Source organism: Hylobates moloch, unplaced genomic scaffold (genome assembly GCF_009828535.3).
Source record: "Hylobates moloch isolate HMO894 unplaced genomic scaffold, HMol_V3 SCAFFOLD_6, whole genome shotgun sequence".
NCBI classification, from domain to species: domain Eukaryota; kingdom Metazoa; phylum Chordata; class Mammalia; order Primates; family Hylobatidae; genus Hylobates; species Hylobates moloch.
Genome location: NW_026652281.1, coordinates 102,291,713 through 102,309,101, shown reverse-complemented (window position 1 = coordinate 102,309,101; position 17,389 = coordinate 102,291,713). Strand labels below are relative to the sequence as shown.

At 45.6% G+C, this 17,389-nt stretch overlaps 1 protein-coding gene and 1 pseudogene across 2 annotated transcripts in view; one reads left to right on the top strand and one right to left on the bottom strand.

The window, feature by feature from the left end:
• Positions 1 to 4,293, top strand: part of DYNC1LI2 (dynein cytoplasmic 1 light intermediate chain 2) — a 32,269-nt gene extending 27,976 nt beyond the window's left edge. For both annotated transcript variants that reach the window (XM_032157557.2, XM_032157555.2), the window contains one exon: positions 1,660 to 4,293. In XM_032157557.2, the coding sequence (XP_032013448.1) occupies positions 1,660 to 1,760 (101 nt within the window). In that variant the 3' untranslated portion in view covers positions 1,761 to 4,293. The remainder of the gene's footprint in view (positions 1 to 1,659) is intronic.
• LOC116471355 (ras-related C3 botulinum toxin substrate 1-like) lies at positions 156 to 1,401 on the bottom strand (annotated as a pseudogene).
• Positions 4,294 to 17,389: the final 13,096 nt, after the last annotated feature.

Here is a 17,389-nt window from a genome sequence, read left to right as displayed (position 1 = left end):
CTGGGACTACAGGCGCCCACCACCACGCCCTGATAATTTTTTGTATTTTTAGTAGAGATGGGGTTTCACCGTGTTAGCCAGGATGGTCTCAATCTCCTGACCTCATGATCCGCCCACCTCGGCCTCCCAAAGTGCTGGGATTACGGGCGTGAGCCACCGCGCCCGGCCTCTTATTCTTATTGAAACATAATGTTTTCAGGCTATCCATTTGAGTCAGTCTAGAATGTTATAAACAAAAACACCTATCTGGGGCACAGAAAATAGTTTCCTGCATTGCTGAAATTCAGGTACTACCTCTAGGAAGATGGTGAAGAGTGCACAGGGGTCAGGGTTGGGTGGTGAGAGGGTTTTCAGAAAGGTTCTTTTTTTTTTTTTTTTTTTTCCCATTTTAGGGCTAAATTTTAATAGAATGTGAGTCTGAACTCTTACATTTAGAACAAACAAAACCTTAAAATTACTGATTGGTTCAAAAAATGGTTTTATGGAAAAAATTAATCTGTAACAAAAAGTTGGCATTGAGTGCGAAGGCTCCACCGTTTTTTCTTTTTGGGCAAAGCGTACAAAGGTTCCAAGGGACAGGACCAAGAATGAGGGGCTCAGACATTTACAACAGCAGGCATTTTCTCTTCCTCTTCTTCACGGGAGGTGGGCAGAGGACTGCTCGGATCACTTCGTCAAACACTGTCTTGAGGCCTCGCTGTGTGAGCGCCGAGCACTCCAGGTATTTTACAGCACCAATCTCCTTAGCCATGGCTAGACCCTGCTGACATGGATAGGTGATGGGAGTCAGCTTCTTCTCCTTCAGTTTCTCGATCGTGTCTTTATCATCCTAAGATCAAGTTTAGTTCCCACTAGGATGATGGGAGTGTTGGGACAGTGGTGCCGCACCTCAGGATACCACTTTGCATGGACATTTTCAAATGATGCAGGACTCACAAGGGGAAAGCAAATTAAGAACACATCTGTTTGCGGATAGGATAGGGGGCGTAATCTGTCATAATCTTATCCAGCTGTATCCCATAATTCCAGATTCACCGGTTTTCCATCTACCATAACATTGGCAGAATAATTGTCAAAGACAGTAGGAATATATTCTCCAGGAAATGCATTGGTTGTGTAACTGATCAGTAGGCAAATTTTACCTACAGCTCCATCTCCCACCACCACACACTTGATGGCCTGCATCAGGGCCGCTCGCTGGGCCGTGGTGGCGGCAGCAGGGCGCTGAGATAGGAAGCGGCGGGCTCGGGGCGCGGCGGACAGGCGGGCGGTGGGGCGCTGGGTGCCGGGCCGCTGTCCACACCGCCTCGCCCTCTGCGGACTGGAAGCCGATGCCCGGCAGCGGCCACCACCCAAAGCTGAGGAAAACTGCAGAGAAACAGCAGAAAGGTTCTTGTATTTGGCACACAGGCACCCCCCGCCAGGGAGCAGTCAAAGTCACTCCCTTGGAGTTGGAGGAAGCACTGGCCTGTGACTTTTGGGATTAGGATGTGCTGAGTTGGGGTCTCCTCTCCACTGCAGTAGAAAAAGGCTTTCCTCATTCTTATTAAGGTTACTGTCATCAAGTGATTATAGAAGGCGTATAATTTCAAATGCTCCTTTAAAAAAAATTATTTCCTCTTCTCACATCATTACTTTCCTTTTTTGCTTTTTTTCCAGGACAAAAGACTGTGTTGTCAAATGTTCAGGAAGAACTGGATAGAATGACTCGAAAGCCAGACTCTATGGTAACAAACTCTTCAACAGAAAATGAAGCCTGAACCTCCTTAAAAAGTGCATATGTCGAATGACCAAATAACTATGTATATTGATCTGCTAAGACCAGGATTTTTCTGATATGGCACATGCTATCAGTTTTTTGGGGCAGGGGAGATGAACTTTAAAAAAAAAAAAAAAAAAACTTCATTGGCTTGTCCGAGTGTGAAATGCACATTTAGGAAGGTTACATGTCAGACCCTTTGTTAAGGATAACCCTTGGACTCTGGGGCATGTGGCTCTTTTGTGGGAGGCAAGCACATCTGGGCTTCTTGTGGAGGGGAAGGTAGAGTGAAAGAAAGAGGGCCCACTTTCTATCAGGGTGGAGCAAATGAGACCAAGAAATCATTGGTAAGATGATGGTTAGTCTGACCAGTTTCATGTTAGTAAATTCACTTGTTCTTGGGAAGCAGATTAAGTAGCAGAAAGTCCATGAAAGAAAGATGAGAAGGAGTAATGAGACAAGTGATGGTGGGGAAGCTGAATGTTGAGGGAGGTGGAAGGAGGAGGAGATGAGCAGTGTCAGTAAATACTGTGCATTCAGTAGAAGTTGAAGAATCATTGTTAGAAGCATTTCCAAACAAAACACTAAGCAAAATGAGAATTAGGCTTATTTTGAATGCATCTTTAACTTATGAAAGATGTACTAATTGTGGGGGTGCCTGAGTCAGGCGGAGCTGACCCAGGGGTGGGAACGATGGCAGCTGCCCAGGACCCGTGTGCTTGGCCCAGGCTATGTCCTCGTGAGAGGTACTGGGCTCAACGGATATGTGTTGTGGGGCAGACAGTCACTGTGGGATGTCTTCAAAGTCAGCAGTTACAAAATTAGTTTACTTTGAATTTTGTTGTCTAAATAGCTCCTGCTTTGTTTTTTAAATTAAATTTTTTGTTTTTACTACCATAGGCTGGCGTAACTAATAGAAAATAGGTGATCAACCTCTGGTTTTACCATAATGCAATGTGCCACGGAAAGTTTGGGGGAGGTTTTTAATGTAATTGCACTCTGGTTAATTGGCTCGTACCAAGCCCTGCCTTATGATTTGTGGAAAGCTTCAAGGAGTTCCACTGATGCAAAAGGGTCTTTTCCTAGCTTCCTGGTCTGATCAGTGCTATGAGATGGACAGATAAGTGTGAATGTTTTATACAGAAAATGGAAATGATACATTTCTCTCATTAGGTGTTTTCATAAAATGTAGCATTTTTTTTCTTATGGAAATAAGAGTTTCAGGTGTCTCCCCACCTAGGGCAAATTCATGCACATTGTCATGTTATACCACCATTCTGGAAATGATTTCTGTGGATTTGAAATTGCACTTTTAATTTTATATATGACAGCATTTAAATGCAAACACTACCATGAATTTAATGTATAAAATGTTGTCAAACCAAGGGAAAAAACCACAGTTCACCATGTGGAGTTTACTTTTTTTATATGAATGTTTGTTGTACTGTGTCTCAGCATAACTTCCCTAATGTCATTACTTTTACATACCAGATTTGACTGACCACTAATGTAGTACTGGGGATAACTTAATATCCTATGTTGTGTCAAGACTCTTTGAAGACTTTCTTGAATTGCTTTTGTAAAGGTCTGAACACTGTTAAGGAGAAAGCTGAGTATCAACTTGCCTTTCTAATAGAAACGTTTCTTGTGCCAGTTTTATTGTTGAGATATACTATTTTTTTCCTTTTTTAATTCAGTTTTTTAAAAAACAAATGTATTGTGGCTTCCAATTACCAGGTTGTCTAGGTAATGACAGTAAACTGACTGTAGAATGATAATTGTGGTGTAGTGACCAATAGATGCCAAACAGCTTGTGGCCTCACTAAAGGTGGGGTCGCTTAGTCCCTGGGAGTAAAATGACTGACCTCAGAAACAAGAATTCCTGGAAAGGCACATGCCGAAGAGGGATGTGGTATAATTTTAAATTTTAATGCAAAATTTTAATTTGTCTTTATTTTTTATCATTTGAACTGATAAGCACTTTTTGTGTCAATATAAAATATACTAAAACTGATGAAATGCTAAGACATGTCTTGTGAAGGAAGGTTTCTTGGAGACCACTTTTATTTACTCATGACAAGTGGAAGCTCCTAGTATCAGAAGAAGCTGATACATAGTGTCATGTACTCAGTGGTTGCCAAAGTCTACCAACTTTGGGGAGCTGCAGGGTTCTTTTTGGGAGATGGGAGGAAGGGAGATGAGTTTTGTTATTTTGGGATTTTCAAGCATTGGAACCAAAGGCCAAATATTAAACAGCCTTTAGTTTTTAAAGTAAAATTCATTTTATTTGCAGAGTACACTTGTATGGTAGACTGTTAAAGACAATTTTATGACTATTTATGCACATTATAATGGTTACATCTGCTGTTTGTCTTTAAAAGAAAAAAATCAGAGAAAAGCCCAACTTTGAATATGTGGCTGAGATAACGGCCAAGAATTGGTCTTTCCTAAAAATGCAACAGATATGCTGCTAGATTGTTATTTTGTTTGCACTTTTTTTTGATTGGCATTTTAAAATCGGTATTTAAACTGAAGACATTGTCATGTTTTATTAATTTAACAAAGTTGAAAGTGACTGCTCTGTACATCATGACCTTAACAATGTTAATGCTGTAAGTGAAAGTTCACTGTCGTCTGTATACTAAATTTATTGGTGTTTCTAACTTAAAATTAAGACTGCAGATTATCCCCCACCAGCCTTAGTCCAGGGGTGTGGCCCTGTCCGGGTGCAGTATGCAGTCATGTGGAACCTTGCTTTCTAGTCCTGGGAAAAAAAGATGTCTCTAATTACTGGCTTCAATAAACACGAATCCAGACTGCTTACAAGTTTTGGTGGCTTGCTTTATGGTAAATCATCCCACTGGAGATACATTGAATTTTCTGCTAATCATACGGGGTATCTGATCACATAACTAAAAATGTTTACCTCTCTCACTTGAAATTGTCAGAAATTCTGGAAAGAATAACATTGTAAAGCCATATTTATTTTATCTTATTTTTTAGAGATGGGGATTGTCAAGGCTGGTCTTGAACTCCTGGCCTCCAGTGGTTCTCCCGCCTTGGCCTCCCAAAGTGCTGGAGTTATAGGTGTGAGCCGCCACACCTAGCCTGTTTTTTTTTGGTTTTTAAAAATTACAACCATCCTCATGAATATGAAGGTGGTAGGTATCTCAGTGACTAACGATGTTAAGGAGCATCTTTTGATGTGTGTATTGGCCATTTATATATCTTTGGAGAAATGTCTATTCAGATTCTTTGCTCATTTTAAAATTAGGTTATTTGCCTTTTGTGTTTTTTATGTTTGTTTTGAGGGTCTTGCTTTGTGTCTCAGCTTCCCAAAGTGTTGGGATTATACACGAGTCACTGCACCCAGCCTATTTGACTTTTTATCACTGGGTTGTAAGAGTTATTTATCTATTCTGGATACTATACTCTTAACAGATATAACTATGTCCTTTTGATATGCTCCCCTTCATCTCTGAGCATTTTCTTACTTTCTGGCACAAAAAGGTGTTCCAGGCTCACCTTGCATTTTCCCTGACTTTGACCTGGAATCAGCCGTTTTTCCAAGGAGTCCTGGTTCCTGGTTTCTTTTTTTTTTCTTTCTTTCTTTTCTTTTCTTTTCTTTTTTTTTTTGAGACAGTCTTGCTCTGTTGCCCAGGCTGGAGTGCAATGGTGCAATCTCAGCTCACTGTAACCTCCACTTCCCGAATTCAAGCGATTCTCCTGCCTCAGCCTCCTGAGTAGCTGGGATTACAGACGTGTGCCACCACGCCTGGCTAAGTTTTATATTTTTAGTAGAGACGGGTTTCGCCATGTTGGCCAGGCTGGTCTTGAACTCCCGACCTCAGGTGATCCACCCTCCTCTGCCTCCCAGAGTGCTGGGATTATAGATGTGAGCCATCATGCCCAGCTAGAGCCCTGGTTTCTTTTAGTGGGAGATTGGTTTTTGGAAACCAAGATCTGGACGATAGGCATACTTAATTTTACTGAATGCTATTACTTGCAGGCCTTTTGAGTGGACACATCATATCTACTTTTTTAACATTGCCTGTAAGTTGGTTTATATTAGTTCATGGAGATGTTTATTCTGTTTTTTTTTTTGAGACGGAGTCTTGCTCTGTCTCCCAGGCTGGAGTGCAGTGGCGCAATCTCGGCTCACTGCAAGCTCCGCCTCTCGGGTTCACGCCATTCTCCTGCCTCAGCCTCTCCGAGTAGCTGGGACTACAGGCGCCCGCCACCACGCCCGGCTATTTTTTTTTTTTTTTTTTTTGTATTTTTTAGTAGAGATGGGGTTTCACCGTGGTCTCGATCTCCTGACCTCGTGATCCGCCTGCCTCAGCCTCCCAAAGTGCTGGTATTACAAGTGTGAGCCATTGCGCCCAGCATCTTTATTCTTGTTTATGGCTACATCCTATTCAATTGTATAATGTACCTTGTTGATTCATCCAGTCTCCTGCAGATGGGCATTTAGGATGTTTGCAGTCTTGTATTATTACATCTAATGCTGCAGTGAGTAACCTTCTGCATATCTTGTGTTTTATTTTGGAGATGTGTCTTCAGGGTAAATTCTTAGCAGTGGGCCTACCTACTCGAAAGGTAAATGCGCGTCTGTGGTTGTTAGATATTACCAAAATCCCTTCCATAGAGGTCACACCAGTTTGCGTGCCTGTCAGCACTTGTACAGATTATTAATTCATTGTTACATTTTGTCTTAAAATTAAGTTAGGAAGTTTGGTGAATAAATGTGTTGAGGATTATTTTATTTGATAATATGGGTATTAACACTGTAATAGTAAATGCTTACATTAGAGATTGCTGTATACCAGTCACTCTTCTATTTTTAATTATTTTATTTTTATTTTATTTTATTTTGTTTTTGAGATGCAGTCTCACTCTGTTGCCCAGGCTGGACTGCAGTGGCACAATCTCGGCTTGCTGCAACCTCTGCCTCCTGGGTTCAAGCGATTCTCCCTGCCTCAGCCTCCTGAGTAGCTGGGACTAAAGACGTACGCCACTACGCCTGGCTAATTTTTGTATTTTTAGTAGAGACAAGGTTTCACTATATTGGCCAGACTGGTCTGGAACTCCTGACGTCAGGTGATCCACCCGCCTCCGCCTCCGCCTCCCAGAGTGCAAGGATTACAGGTGTGAACCATGGCGCCCAGCCACCAGTCACTCTTCTAGGTGGTTTATACAAACTGATTTAAACTTCACAACAACTGTGCTGATGTCCATCTTCGTTTCCAGATGAGGAAATTAAGACATGGATAAGGTAAGTAGCTACTAAGGTCCCAGAATTTGAACCCAGACAGTCTAGCTTCTGAGTTTCAACTAATCATGGTGGTATGCTGATACTCTGTGCTCATTTAAAGCAGTTGGGGGTCCGCACACGGTGGCTTATATCTGTAATCCCAGCACTTTGAGAAGCCGAAGTGGTCAGATCACGAGGTCAGGAGTTCAAGACCAGCCTGGCCAACATGGTAAAACCCCATCTCTACTAAAAATACAAAAATTAACCAGGCATGGTGGCACAAGCCTGTAGTCCCAGTCACTCAGGAGGCTGAGACAGGAGCATCACTTGAACCTGGGAGGTGGAGGTTGCAGTGAGCCGAGATTGCATCACTGCACTCCAGCCTGGGTGACAGTGAGACTGCATCTCAAAAAAATAAATAATAAAGCAGATCGGGAAAATGTATCAATCAAGAGTGTTTTCATCTGTGGTCATAAGCAGCTGTGTGCTGCTGTTCAACCTTTTCCCCTTGCCATGATGGATGGAAGAGTCACTCTTGCTAGGTGGAGAGAAATGGCAGATAAAGTACCCAATATTCTCTACAAAGGGAGAAGGGGCTGCAGTCGCAGGTATCTTTCTGGGAAATGCAAATTGAGGTGTCTGCCACTCCTATCTTGGAATTTCCTTTCTCTTAAGGTATGAAGAGCTTTAGGTGTTGCCTGTGGCAGGAGCCCTTGGCAGGCTCTGAGACAGACTTTCACCAGTGCAAATGTTCCTAGGTGTGCCTGTGAGGCTGGCAGGCTGGACTGCCTCTAGACCTGCCTTGGGGCCCTCACACACACCACTAACCTCTCTGGAATTCCTCTTCTGCCACCTCTGGATTGGGAGCAACCTGTGGAGGGAGGCAGTTGGAATGTTGGGGAGGGCATGGGCACTGATGGGTTCCAGTCCTAGTTCATTCTCTGGTGACATATGAAGCAAGCAAGTGCAGTTCAGATGGATGAGAAATTGATCAAGAAGCAAAACAAGAAAACAACCAAAATTGGGGAACTTCACCCCTCTTAGGCCTCCTCTTCCATCTTTGTAAAGGGGATAAAATTTCTTTCTAGTCATTGTGGACATTAGAGGAGGTACACATGTGCGTGGCATATGGTAGGTCTTCGGTGTGATTGATGACCCTGAAAACATCTCTAGGATGTCATCTCTAAGTAACACTGATCCAGCAACCTCATTCTTAGCCCCTACCCTTTTTGGTTGTGGCATTTCAGTTTGTAGTGTAAATACCATCTCTAAAGAGAACAGAGAGTACAGGGATGGATATCCTGTGACCGTTCACTGTGATGATGCCTGGTGCTGCTCCTACAGGATGCCACAACAGAGTTCTGAGGTATTTAGTATTGTATTCCTTACCCTGCAAGGCTTGCAGATAGCCAAAAGGATGCCAAGTGCTGTCTTGATGCTATCTATATTGACAAGGCAGAGATGGTGTGTTCTGACCAGGAAACAGATAACAGGCCAGTAGCAGTGGTGGTGAGAGCCAGAGGAAGGAAGTGGCTGAAACTCCCACTGGAGATGAACACACCCTGCTGGCTCACAGTGAGACGGCCAAAAGTGTCTCCCTGGGCTTGACACTGAGGGACTCTCACAGCCTGAAAGGAGAGGAGACAGCAGGGGTTTGAGGCCAGGAATTGGGGGTGGATTCTGTGTGGGTCAAGAACTCCTTTCCCCAACCTTGGGCAGTATTTCAGATGGGACAAGCCTAACCTTTCAAATGTTTCTAACCTTGTTACGAAATTACTATGTGAAAATTTGGCTGGCATGGTGGCTCACACCTGTAATCCCAGCACTTTGGGAGGCCGAGGGGGTGGATCACCTGAGATCAGCAGTTCAGGGCCAGCTTGGCCAACATGGCGAAACCCTGTCTCTACTAAAAGTACAAAAATTACCTGGGCATGGTGGTGGGTGCCTGTAATCCCAGCTACTGGGGAGGCTGAGGCAGGAGAATCACTTGAACCCAGGAGGTGGAGGTTGTAGTGAGCTGAGATCGTGCCACTGCACTCCAGCCTGGGTTACGGAGTGGGACTCACTGTCTCAAAAAAAAAAAATTCCTGGCTGGGCATGGTGGCTCATGCCTGCAATCCTAGCACTTTGGGAGGCCAATGGGTGGTGGGTCATCTGAGGTCAAGAGTTTTGACAGCAGCCTGGCCAACATGATGAAACCCCATCTCTACTAAAAATACAAAAAATTGGCCAGGCGTGGTGGCTCACGCCTGTAATCCCAGCACTTTGGGAGGCCGAGGTGGGTGGATCATGAGGTTGTCAGGAGTTCGAGACCAGCCTGACCAACATGGTGAAACTCTGTCTCTACTAAATACACAAAAATTAGCCGGTCGTGGTGACATGCGCCTGTAATCCCAGCTACTCAGGAGGCTGAGGCAGGATAATTGCTTGAATCCAGGAGGCGGAGGTTGCAGTGGGCCGATTGAGCCGCTGCACTCCAGTCTGGGCAACAAGAGTGAACTTCGTCTTAAAAAAATAGAAAAAAGAAATTCCTATGTAAAAATTCATTTAATGACAAGATATTTTCATGTGTAATGTTCTGTAACAAACTTATTTCTTGCGTAGAACTGAATTAACTGACATTCCTGAGTGATCATCAAGCTCCTCCATCCTCCCTGCTCTGCCTCCCCACAAATCTCACCCAAGCAGGATCTTTAAAGAACTATTTAAAGTTCTGCTAGAAAAGGCAAACCCAATGTGAAGCATGTAAGTTTTTGTTTTGGGAAGAGTTCAACAATTTATGTGCCTTTTTAAGGCAATAATTTATTTTAAAGAGTGGGGGTGCAACTTGTGGCCTGTTAACATCTGCCCTTGATATTTAAAATATTTGGCACAGTTTGTGAATCTGTTTTTTACCTATTCAAACGTCTAACAAATGCTAGCCTGGAATTAAACTTCGGAGTATATAGGAAACAACACTGTCACTGTTTAAGCTTTGTGTATAGAAAATATGTGGGTGTCGAGAAGGTATATTTTATTTTATTTTATTTATGTTGAGACTGTCTCGCTCTGCCACCCAAGCTGGAGTGCAGTGGTGCAGTCATGGCTCACTGCAGCCTTAACCTGGGCTCAAGTGATCCTTCCACCTTACCTCCCAAGTAACTGGGACTACAGGTGCATGTCACCACGCCTGGCTAATTTTTGTATTTTTTGTAGAGATGAGGTTCACTATGTTGTCCAGGGTGGTCCCAAATTCCTGAACTCAAGCGATCCACCTGTCTGGGCCTCCCAAAGTGTTGGGATTACAGGTGTGAGCCACTGCGCCCGGCCCAATACCTTACTGTTAACCATAGTCATCCTACTATGTGATAGAATACCAGAACTTACTCCTCCTAATTGTCACTTTATACCCATCGACCAGCCCTCCTCATCCTTTCTTCCCCCATCCCTTTCCCAGTCTGATAACCACTGGATTAGACAGATTTTGGTTTTGATTTGTTCTGTGGGTGACTGGTAGGTCTGACACGTCTTTGACTGTGGGCATCTTCCAGGTCCCACAGAATGCCCTTTGAGAACATTCACATGCCAGGTTTCTGAGGCTTGATAAAGGTCCACGTTTTTATGAGCCTTGGAATTTAGACTCTGGTGATAGTACCTTTCAGCCTCTGTTTTATCTCTCCTGCCCCACCTTCTCTTCCCCCTCACAATCCCTGCCCCAGAGGAAATAAGCACTTGTGAATTGGTGGATTTGTCACAACTAGGACAATGCTGGGAGTTTTTTCCCCCTAGGAGCAGGTTTCTCCCTGATGCCCATGGATAGTGCAGTCCTAGCCACAAAGGGGAGTTCAGCAAACATCGCCTGCTGCTGGTGCTGAGTCCTCCTAGGAATCATCATCAAGAACAGCCTCAAACCAGCCACTCTACCAGATGGCTCTCCCCACACTTGGAACTGTAAATATTTCTGGCATTGAGCCGAATCAGAACTGCTCTGACATAAAAGAGAAACTGTAATCCATAGCCCCAGGCCCGACACCTGGGCTATCTCAGCTGGGAACTTGTTTCAGGTCGACTTGGGTTTGAGTCGTGGCCCCAGAACTTCACAGTTGTGTAGTAATGGAGAAGTCAGTCAACCTCTGTGAATGTCAGCATCCAGTGAGGAGATCCTCATCTCCCTCATAGGGATGCTGGATGTGTGCCTAGCACAGTGTCTGGCTTGCAGACAGTGTCCCCAAACAGAACCAGCCCTGAATAAATTGTGTGACACACAGGCCTCAGTTCTTGAAAAGGCTTTAGAGACCAGGCATGTGGCTTATGCCTATAATCCCAGCACTTTGAGAGGCTGAGGCTGGAGGATCACTTGAGCTCAGGAGTTTGAGACCAGCCTGGGCAGCACATTGAGACTTTGTCTCTAAAAAAAAAATTAAAAAAATTAGCCAGGCATGGTGGCACATGCCTGTGGTCCCGGCTACCCTGGAGGCTGAGGTGCTGAGAATTCCAGCCTGGGTGACACAGTGAGACCTTGACTCAAAAAAAAAAAATGGGTGCAGTGGCTCATGCCTGTATTCCCAGCACTTTGGGAGGCCGAGGCAGGTGGATCACCTGAGGTCAGGAATTCAAGACTAGCCTGGCCAATGTGGTGAAATTCTGTGTCTACTAAAAATACAAAAATTAGCTGGGTGTGGTGGCACACCTATAATCCTAGCTCCTCGGGAGGCTGAGGCAGGAGAATCGCTCGAACCCGGGAGGCAGAGGTTGCAGTGAGCCGAGATTGCACCATTGCACTCCAGCCTGGGAGATAAGAGCAAAAACTCCATCTCAAAAAAAAAAAAAAAAAGTCCGGGCGCAGTGGCTCACGCCTGTAATCCCAGCACTGTGGGAGGCCGAGGCAGGCGGATCACCTGAGGTCAGGGGTTCAAGACCAGCCTGACCAACATAGTGAAACCCTCTCTACTAAAAAAAAATATAAAAATTAGCTGGGCATGGTGGTGCCTGCCTATAATTCCAGATACTTGGAAGGCTGAGGCAGGAGAATCACGAACCCAGGAGACGGAGGTTGCAGTGAGCCGAGATCGCACCATTGCACTCCAGCCTGGGCAACAAGAGTGAAACTACATCTCAAAAAATATATATATAAATAAAGGAAAAGGCCTTAGAAATTATTTGCCAAGGTTACACAAAGTCAGGAACAGAGTTGGGAATAAGAAACAAAGTATTGGCCAGGTGCGGTGGATCACGAGGTCAGGAGATCGAGACCACGGTGAAACCCCGTCTCTACTAAAAATACAAAAAAATTAGCTGGGCGCGGTGGCGGGCGCCTGTAGTCCCAGCTACTTGGGAGGCTGAGGCAGGAGAATCACTTGAACCCGGGAGGCAGAGCTTGCAGTGAGCCGATATCGCGCCACTGCACTCCAGCCTGGGCGACAGTGAGACTCCGTCTCAAAAAAAAAAAAAAAAAGAAAGTATTGCTGCTGTCTTACAGCCTTCCTCTACCCAATCTGCATACCTTTCCCTAGCTAGTTAGCTGGTAGCCCAGGCAGTCCTAAACACCATGTCTTAAATCTGAAGAAATAAATTGCTAGTTGAGACTGAGCAAGAGAGCTATTTTAGGGCAGACAAGCTTTCAGCACACCATAAATTCCATCACCTGGCAACTGCCTGATTTCTTGGGCAAGGCAGCTTTCTGCCATCTGCATGTGTGGGCGTCCAAACACGTGTTTGAGGTATGTGGCCTCTTGGGGCCTTCTCCCTGCCTCTGCTCAATAACCATAGCCATCTTCCAGGGAACTGTGGGCATGGGTTGGTGACACTCAAAATGCGAGTGACAAGGAGGTGAACAAGGTAGGCCCTCCCCCTACCGGGCTGGTATTCTGGGAACAACAGACAAGCTAACTCATGTCTTTAATGCCACAGTCAGCTTCTCTCTGCTCAAAATAAAAACCAAAATCTTTGTCAAGCTCTTCTCCCCCAACAATTAAGCCCTGAAGCCTTTAGGTGGGCAGAGCATGGCAGGTATCTGCCTGGGGGTGGAATGGGGAATTGTGGAGACCCAAAGGAGGGTTTGGAACCTGAGCAGGGTGGAGAGTGTCCCCATGAGTAAGAATGGATGAATGGCCTGGCATAGAGTATTAGCCCAAGCAGGGTGGAGAGGGTATACTTATTTGGGGATGGGGCAGGAGTGCAGAGTGTCAGAGACCGAGTGACTGAGAGCAAACCCACGGGTAGACTCCCCCAGTGGAGAGGAGAGGGTATCAGCTGGGGTAGATGAGGAGGGCATCTACAAGGAGTAGAGCAGGCATGGGATGTCTGAGTGGGGTGGCCCAGGGCAGGGTCATGTGGTAAGGAGGGCATCTGTGCAGGGATGGAGGTGATGGAAGAGGGGCTGCATACAGGCATTGGTCAAATAAGTTAAATGTATATGGCATTGGATTGGAATTGGAGGTATCAGTGTGGTTTGGGGTTTTTTGTTTTTTGCTTTTTTTTTGTTTTTGTTTGTTCTTGTTTTTTGTTTTTTGAGGCAAGGTGTCACTCTGTTGCCCAGGCTGGAGTACAGTGGCATGATCACAGCTCACCACAAACTCTGCCTCGCAGGCTCAAGCAGTCCTTCTGCCTCAGCTTCCTGAGTAGCAGGGACTATAGGTGTGCACCACCACACTCAGCTAATTTTTGTATTTTTTTGTAGAGATGGGGTTTCACCGTGTTGTTCAGACTGGTCTTGAACTCCCAGGCTCAAGCAATCCTGCCTCCTTGGACTCCCAAAGTGTTAGGATTACAGGCGTGAGCCACTATTCCCAGCCCATGGTCTTCAATACACTCATGCATACAAATTTTCAAATGGCCAGGCACAGAGGCTCATTCCTGTAAAGTCCGGCATTTTGAGAGGCCAAGTTGGGTGCATTGCTTGAGCCTGGGAGTTCAAGACCAGCCTGGACAACATGGTGAAACCCCATCTCTACAAAAAATATAAAAATAAGCCAGGCGTGGTGGCATGCACCTGTAATCCCAGCTAGTCTTGAGGCTGAGGCTGGGGTATTGCTGGAGCCTGGGAAGCCAAGGCTGTGGTGAGCCATGACTGGGCCACTGCACTCCAGCCTGGGTGACAGAGTAAGACCCTGTAGATGTAGAGGTGTGCACACATATATCCCTTAGCTTTTTGCCCGGAGAAGGCCTGGGAGCAGCAACAGCCCAATAGCAATGAGCACACCTTATGCCATGATCTTGGTTTCTAAATACCATTCTCTCATAAAATAAATTGGGGGCCGGGCACAGCGGCTCATGCCTGTGATCCAAGCACTTTGGGAGGCTGAGGTGGGCAGATCGCTTGAGGCCAGGAGTTTGAGACCAGCCTGGCCAACATGGAGAAACTCTGTCTCTACAAAAAATACAAAAATTGGCCAGCAGGATGGCACACACCTGTAGTCTCAGCTTCTTGGGAGGGTGAGGCAGGAGAATTGCTTAAACCCTGGAAGGCAGAGGTTGCAGTGAGCCGAGACTGTGCCACTGCACTCAAGCCTGGGCAACAGAGCGAGACTCCATCTCAATAAGTAAGTAAATAAATAGGCCAGGCACGGTGGCTCACGCCTGTAATCTCAACACTTTGGGAGGCCGAGGCGGGTCGATCACCTGAGGTCGGGAGTTCGAGACCAGCCTGGCCAACATGTGAAACCCCGTCTCTACCAAAAATACAAAAATTAGCTGGGCGTGGTGGTGTGCACCTGTAATCCCAGCTACTCAGGAAATTGAGGCAGAAGAATCACTCGAACCTGGGAGGTGGAGGTTGCAGTGAGCTGAGATTGCGCCACTGCACTCCAGCCTGGGCCACAAAGCAAGACTCCATCTCAGAAATAAATAGGGCCAGCTGTGGTGGCTCACGCCTGTTAATCCCAGCATTTTGGGAGGCCGAGGCGGGCAGATCACAAGGTCAGGAGTTCAAAACCAGCCTGGCCAGCATGGTGAAACCCTATCTCTACTAAAAATACAAAAACTAGCCAGGCATAGTGGCATGCGCCTGTAGTCCCAGCTACTTGGGAGGCTGAGGCAGGACAATTGCTTGAACCTGGGAGGCAGAGGTTGTAAACTAAGATTGCGCCACTGCACTCCAGCCTGGGTGACAGAGCGAGACTCCATCTCTAAAGAGAGAGAGAGAGAGAGAGAGAGAAGGGGCTGAGAGGCAGAGGATGAGGAAGCAAGGAAAAAAAATGATAATAAAAAACCTGGGGTTTCTCGGGGAAATGGCAGATTCTGGGGCTGAGATAGGGAAAGTGTAAGATGAGCCTGGAACATCTGTGCCAGAAAGTAAGAAAGGGCTCAAAGAACCATAGACACCTGTCAAAAGACAGGAGCTGTATGCATAAAGGCATGAAAAAAATGAAAAAAAATTTTTAAAAAGGAGCCAGGCATGGTAGTGCATGCCTTTAGTCTCTGCTACTCAGGAGGCTGATGTGGGAGGATTTCTTGAGACCAGAAGTTTGAGGCTGCAGTGAGCTATGATGGTGCCTGTGAGTTGCCACTGCACTCCAACCTGGGCAACAGCAAGACCTGTCTTTTTTCAATTTTAATTTAATTTTATTTTTTTGAGACAGAGTCTCCCACTGTCACCCCGGCTGGTGTGCAGTGGTGCGATCTTGGCTTGCTACAACCTCTGCCTCCCAGGTTCAAGCGATTCTCCTGCCTCACCCTCCCAAGTAGCTAGGATTACAGGCGCCCACCACCACACCTGGCTAATTTTTTGTATTTTTAGTAGAAAGGGTTTCACTGTGTGGATTTTATTTATTTTATTTTTGAGATGGAGTTTTGCTCTTGTCACCCAGGCTGGAGTGCAATGACATGATCTTGGCTCACTGCAACCTCTGCCTTCTGGGTTCAAGCGATTCTCCTGCCTCAGCTTCCTGAGTAGCTGGGATTACAGGTGCCTGCCACCACACCCAACTAATTTTTATGTTTTTGTATTTTTAGTAGATGTAGTTTCACCACGTTGGCCAGGCTGGTCTCAAACTCTTGACCTCAGGTGATCTGCCCACCTCGGCCTCCCAAAGTGCTAGGGTACAGGCATGAGCCACTGTGCCTGGCCAATTTTTATTATTTATTTATTTATTTATTTATTTTTGAGACGGAGTCTCACTCTATTGCCCAGGCTGGAGTGCAGTGGTGCAATCTCAGCTCACTGCAACCTCTGCCTCCCAGGTTCAAGTGATTCTCCTGCCTCAGCCTCCCAAGTAGCTGGGATTACAGGCGTCCGCCACTATGTCTGGCTAATTTTTTTAAAATTTATTTTTAGTAGAGACGGGGTTTCACCATGTTGGCTAGGCTGGTTTCGAACTCCTGACCTCAAGTGATTCGCCCACCTCAGCCTCCCAAAGTGTTAGCATTACAGACGTGAGCCACTGCACCCAGCCAAGACCCTGGCTCCTCGAGAGAGACTGAGAGAAGCCCACTGGCCAGGGACAATTTGAACACCAAAAAAAGAAAAAAAAGATCACAATGGATTATAACCCATTGAATAAAATAGGAAGTCATGAGGCTATATAAATAAATTAGTAAACTGAAAGTTCAGTGTGGGGCCGGGCGCGGTGGCTCAAGCCTGTAATCCCAGCACTTTGGGAGGCCGAGGCGGGCGGATCACGAGGTCAGGAGATCGAGACCATCCTGGCTAACACGGTGAAACCCCGTCTCTACTAAAAATACAAAAAATTAGCCGGGCGTGTTGGCGGGCGCCTGTAGTCCCAGCTACTCGGGAGGCTGAGGCAGGAGAATGGCGTGAACCCGGGAGGTGGAGCTTGCAGTGAGCCGAGATCGCGCCACTGCACTCCAGCCTGGGGGACAGAGAAAGACTCCATCTCAAAAAAAAAAAAAAAAAAGAAAGTTCAGTGTGAAACAGCATTCCATTCCTCATCAAAACTTCAAATTTACATGATTTATTCAATGGGTTATAATCCATTACTATCAGTATTTATTTTGATGCACGAAGTGTCAGATTTATTCATTACAAGGGGGAAAAAGTGTATTACAGGAGAAGCCTGGCGGCCAGAAGCTCAATCACCTGATGGAAGTGAACATCATTAATTATGGGACACATAGCAGTCACGTGCCCCTGATAGGCTGAACAGAGAACACAGTGTTGCTGCTGGGGGATTTCTGCCAAAAATGTATAACCAGGATCTAATCACAAAGAAACATCAGAGAAACCCAGATTGAGGGACATGGTACAAAATAACTTGGCTGCATTACATCTTTGAAGGTGTTAAGGTCATAAAAGACAAGGAGGGTCTGAGGAACTGTTCTAGTCTGAAGGAAACTGGTGACATGACAAGAAGAAGAGCAACACATAATCCTTAATGGCTTCATTTTTCTACAGAGACATTATAGGGACATGTGGCAAAACTTGATTGGAATGTGAGGGT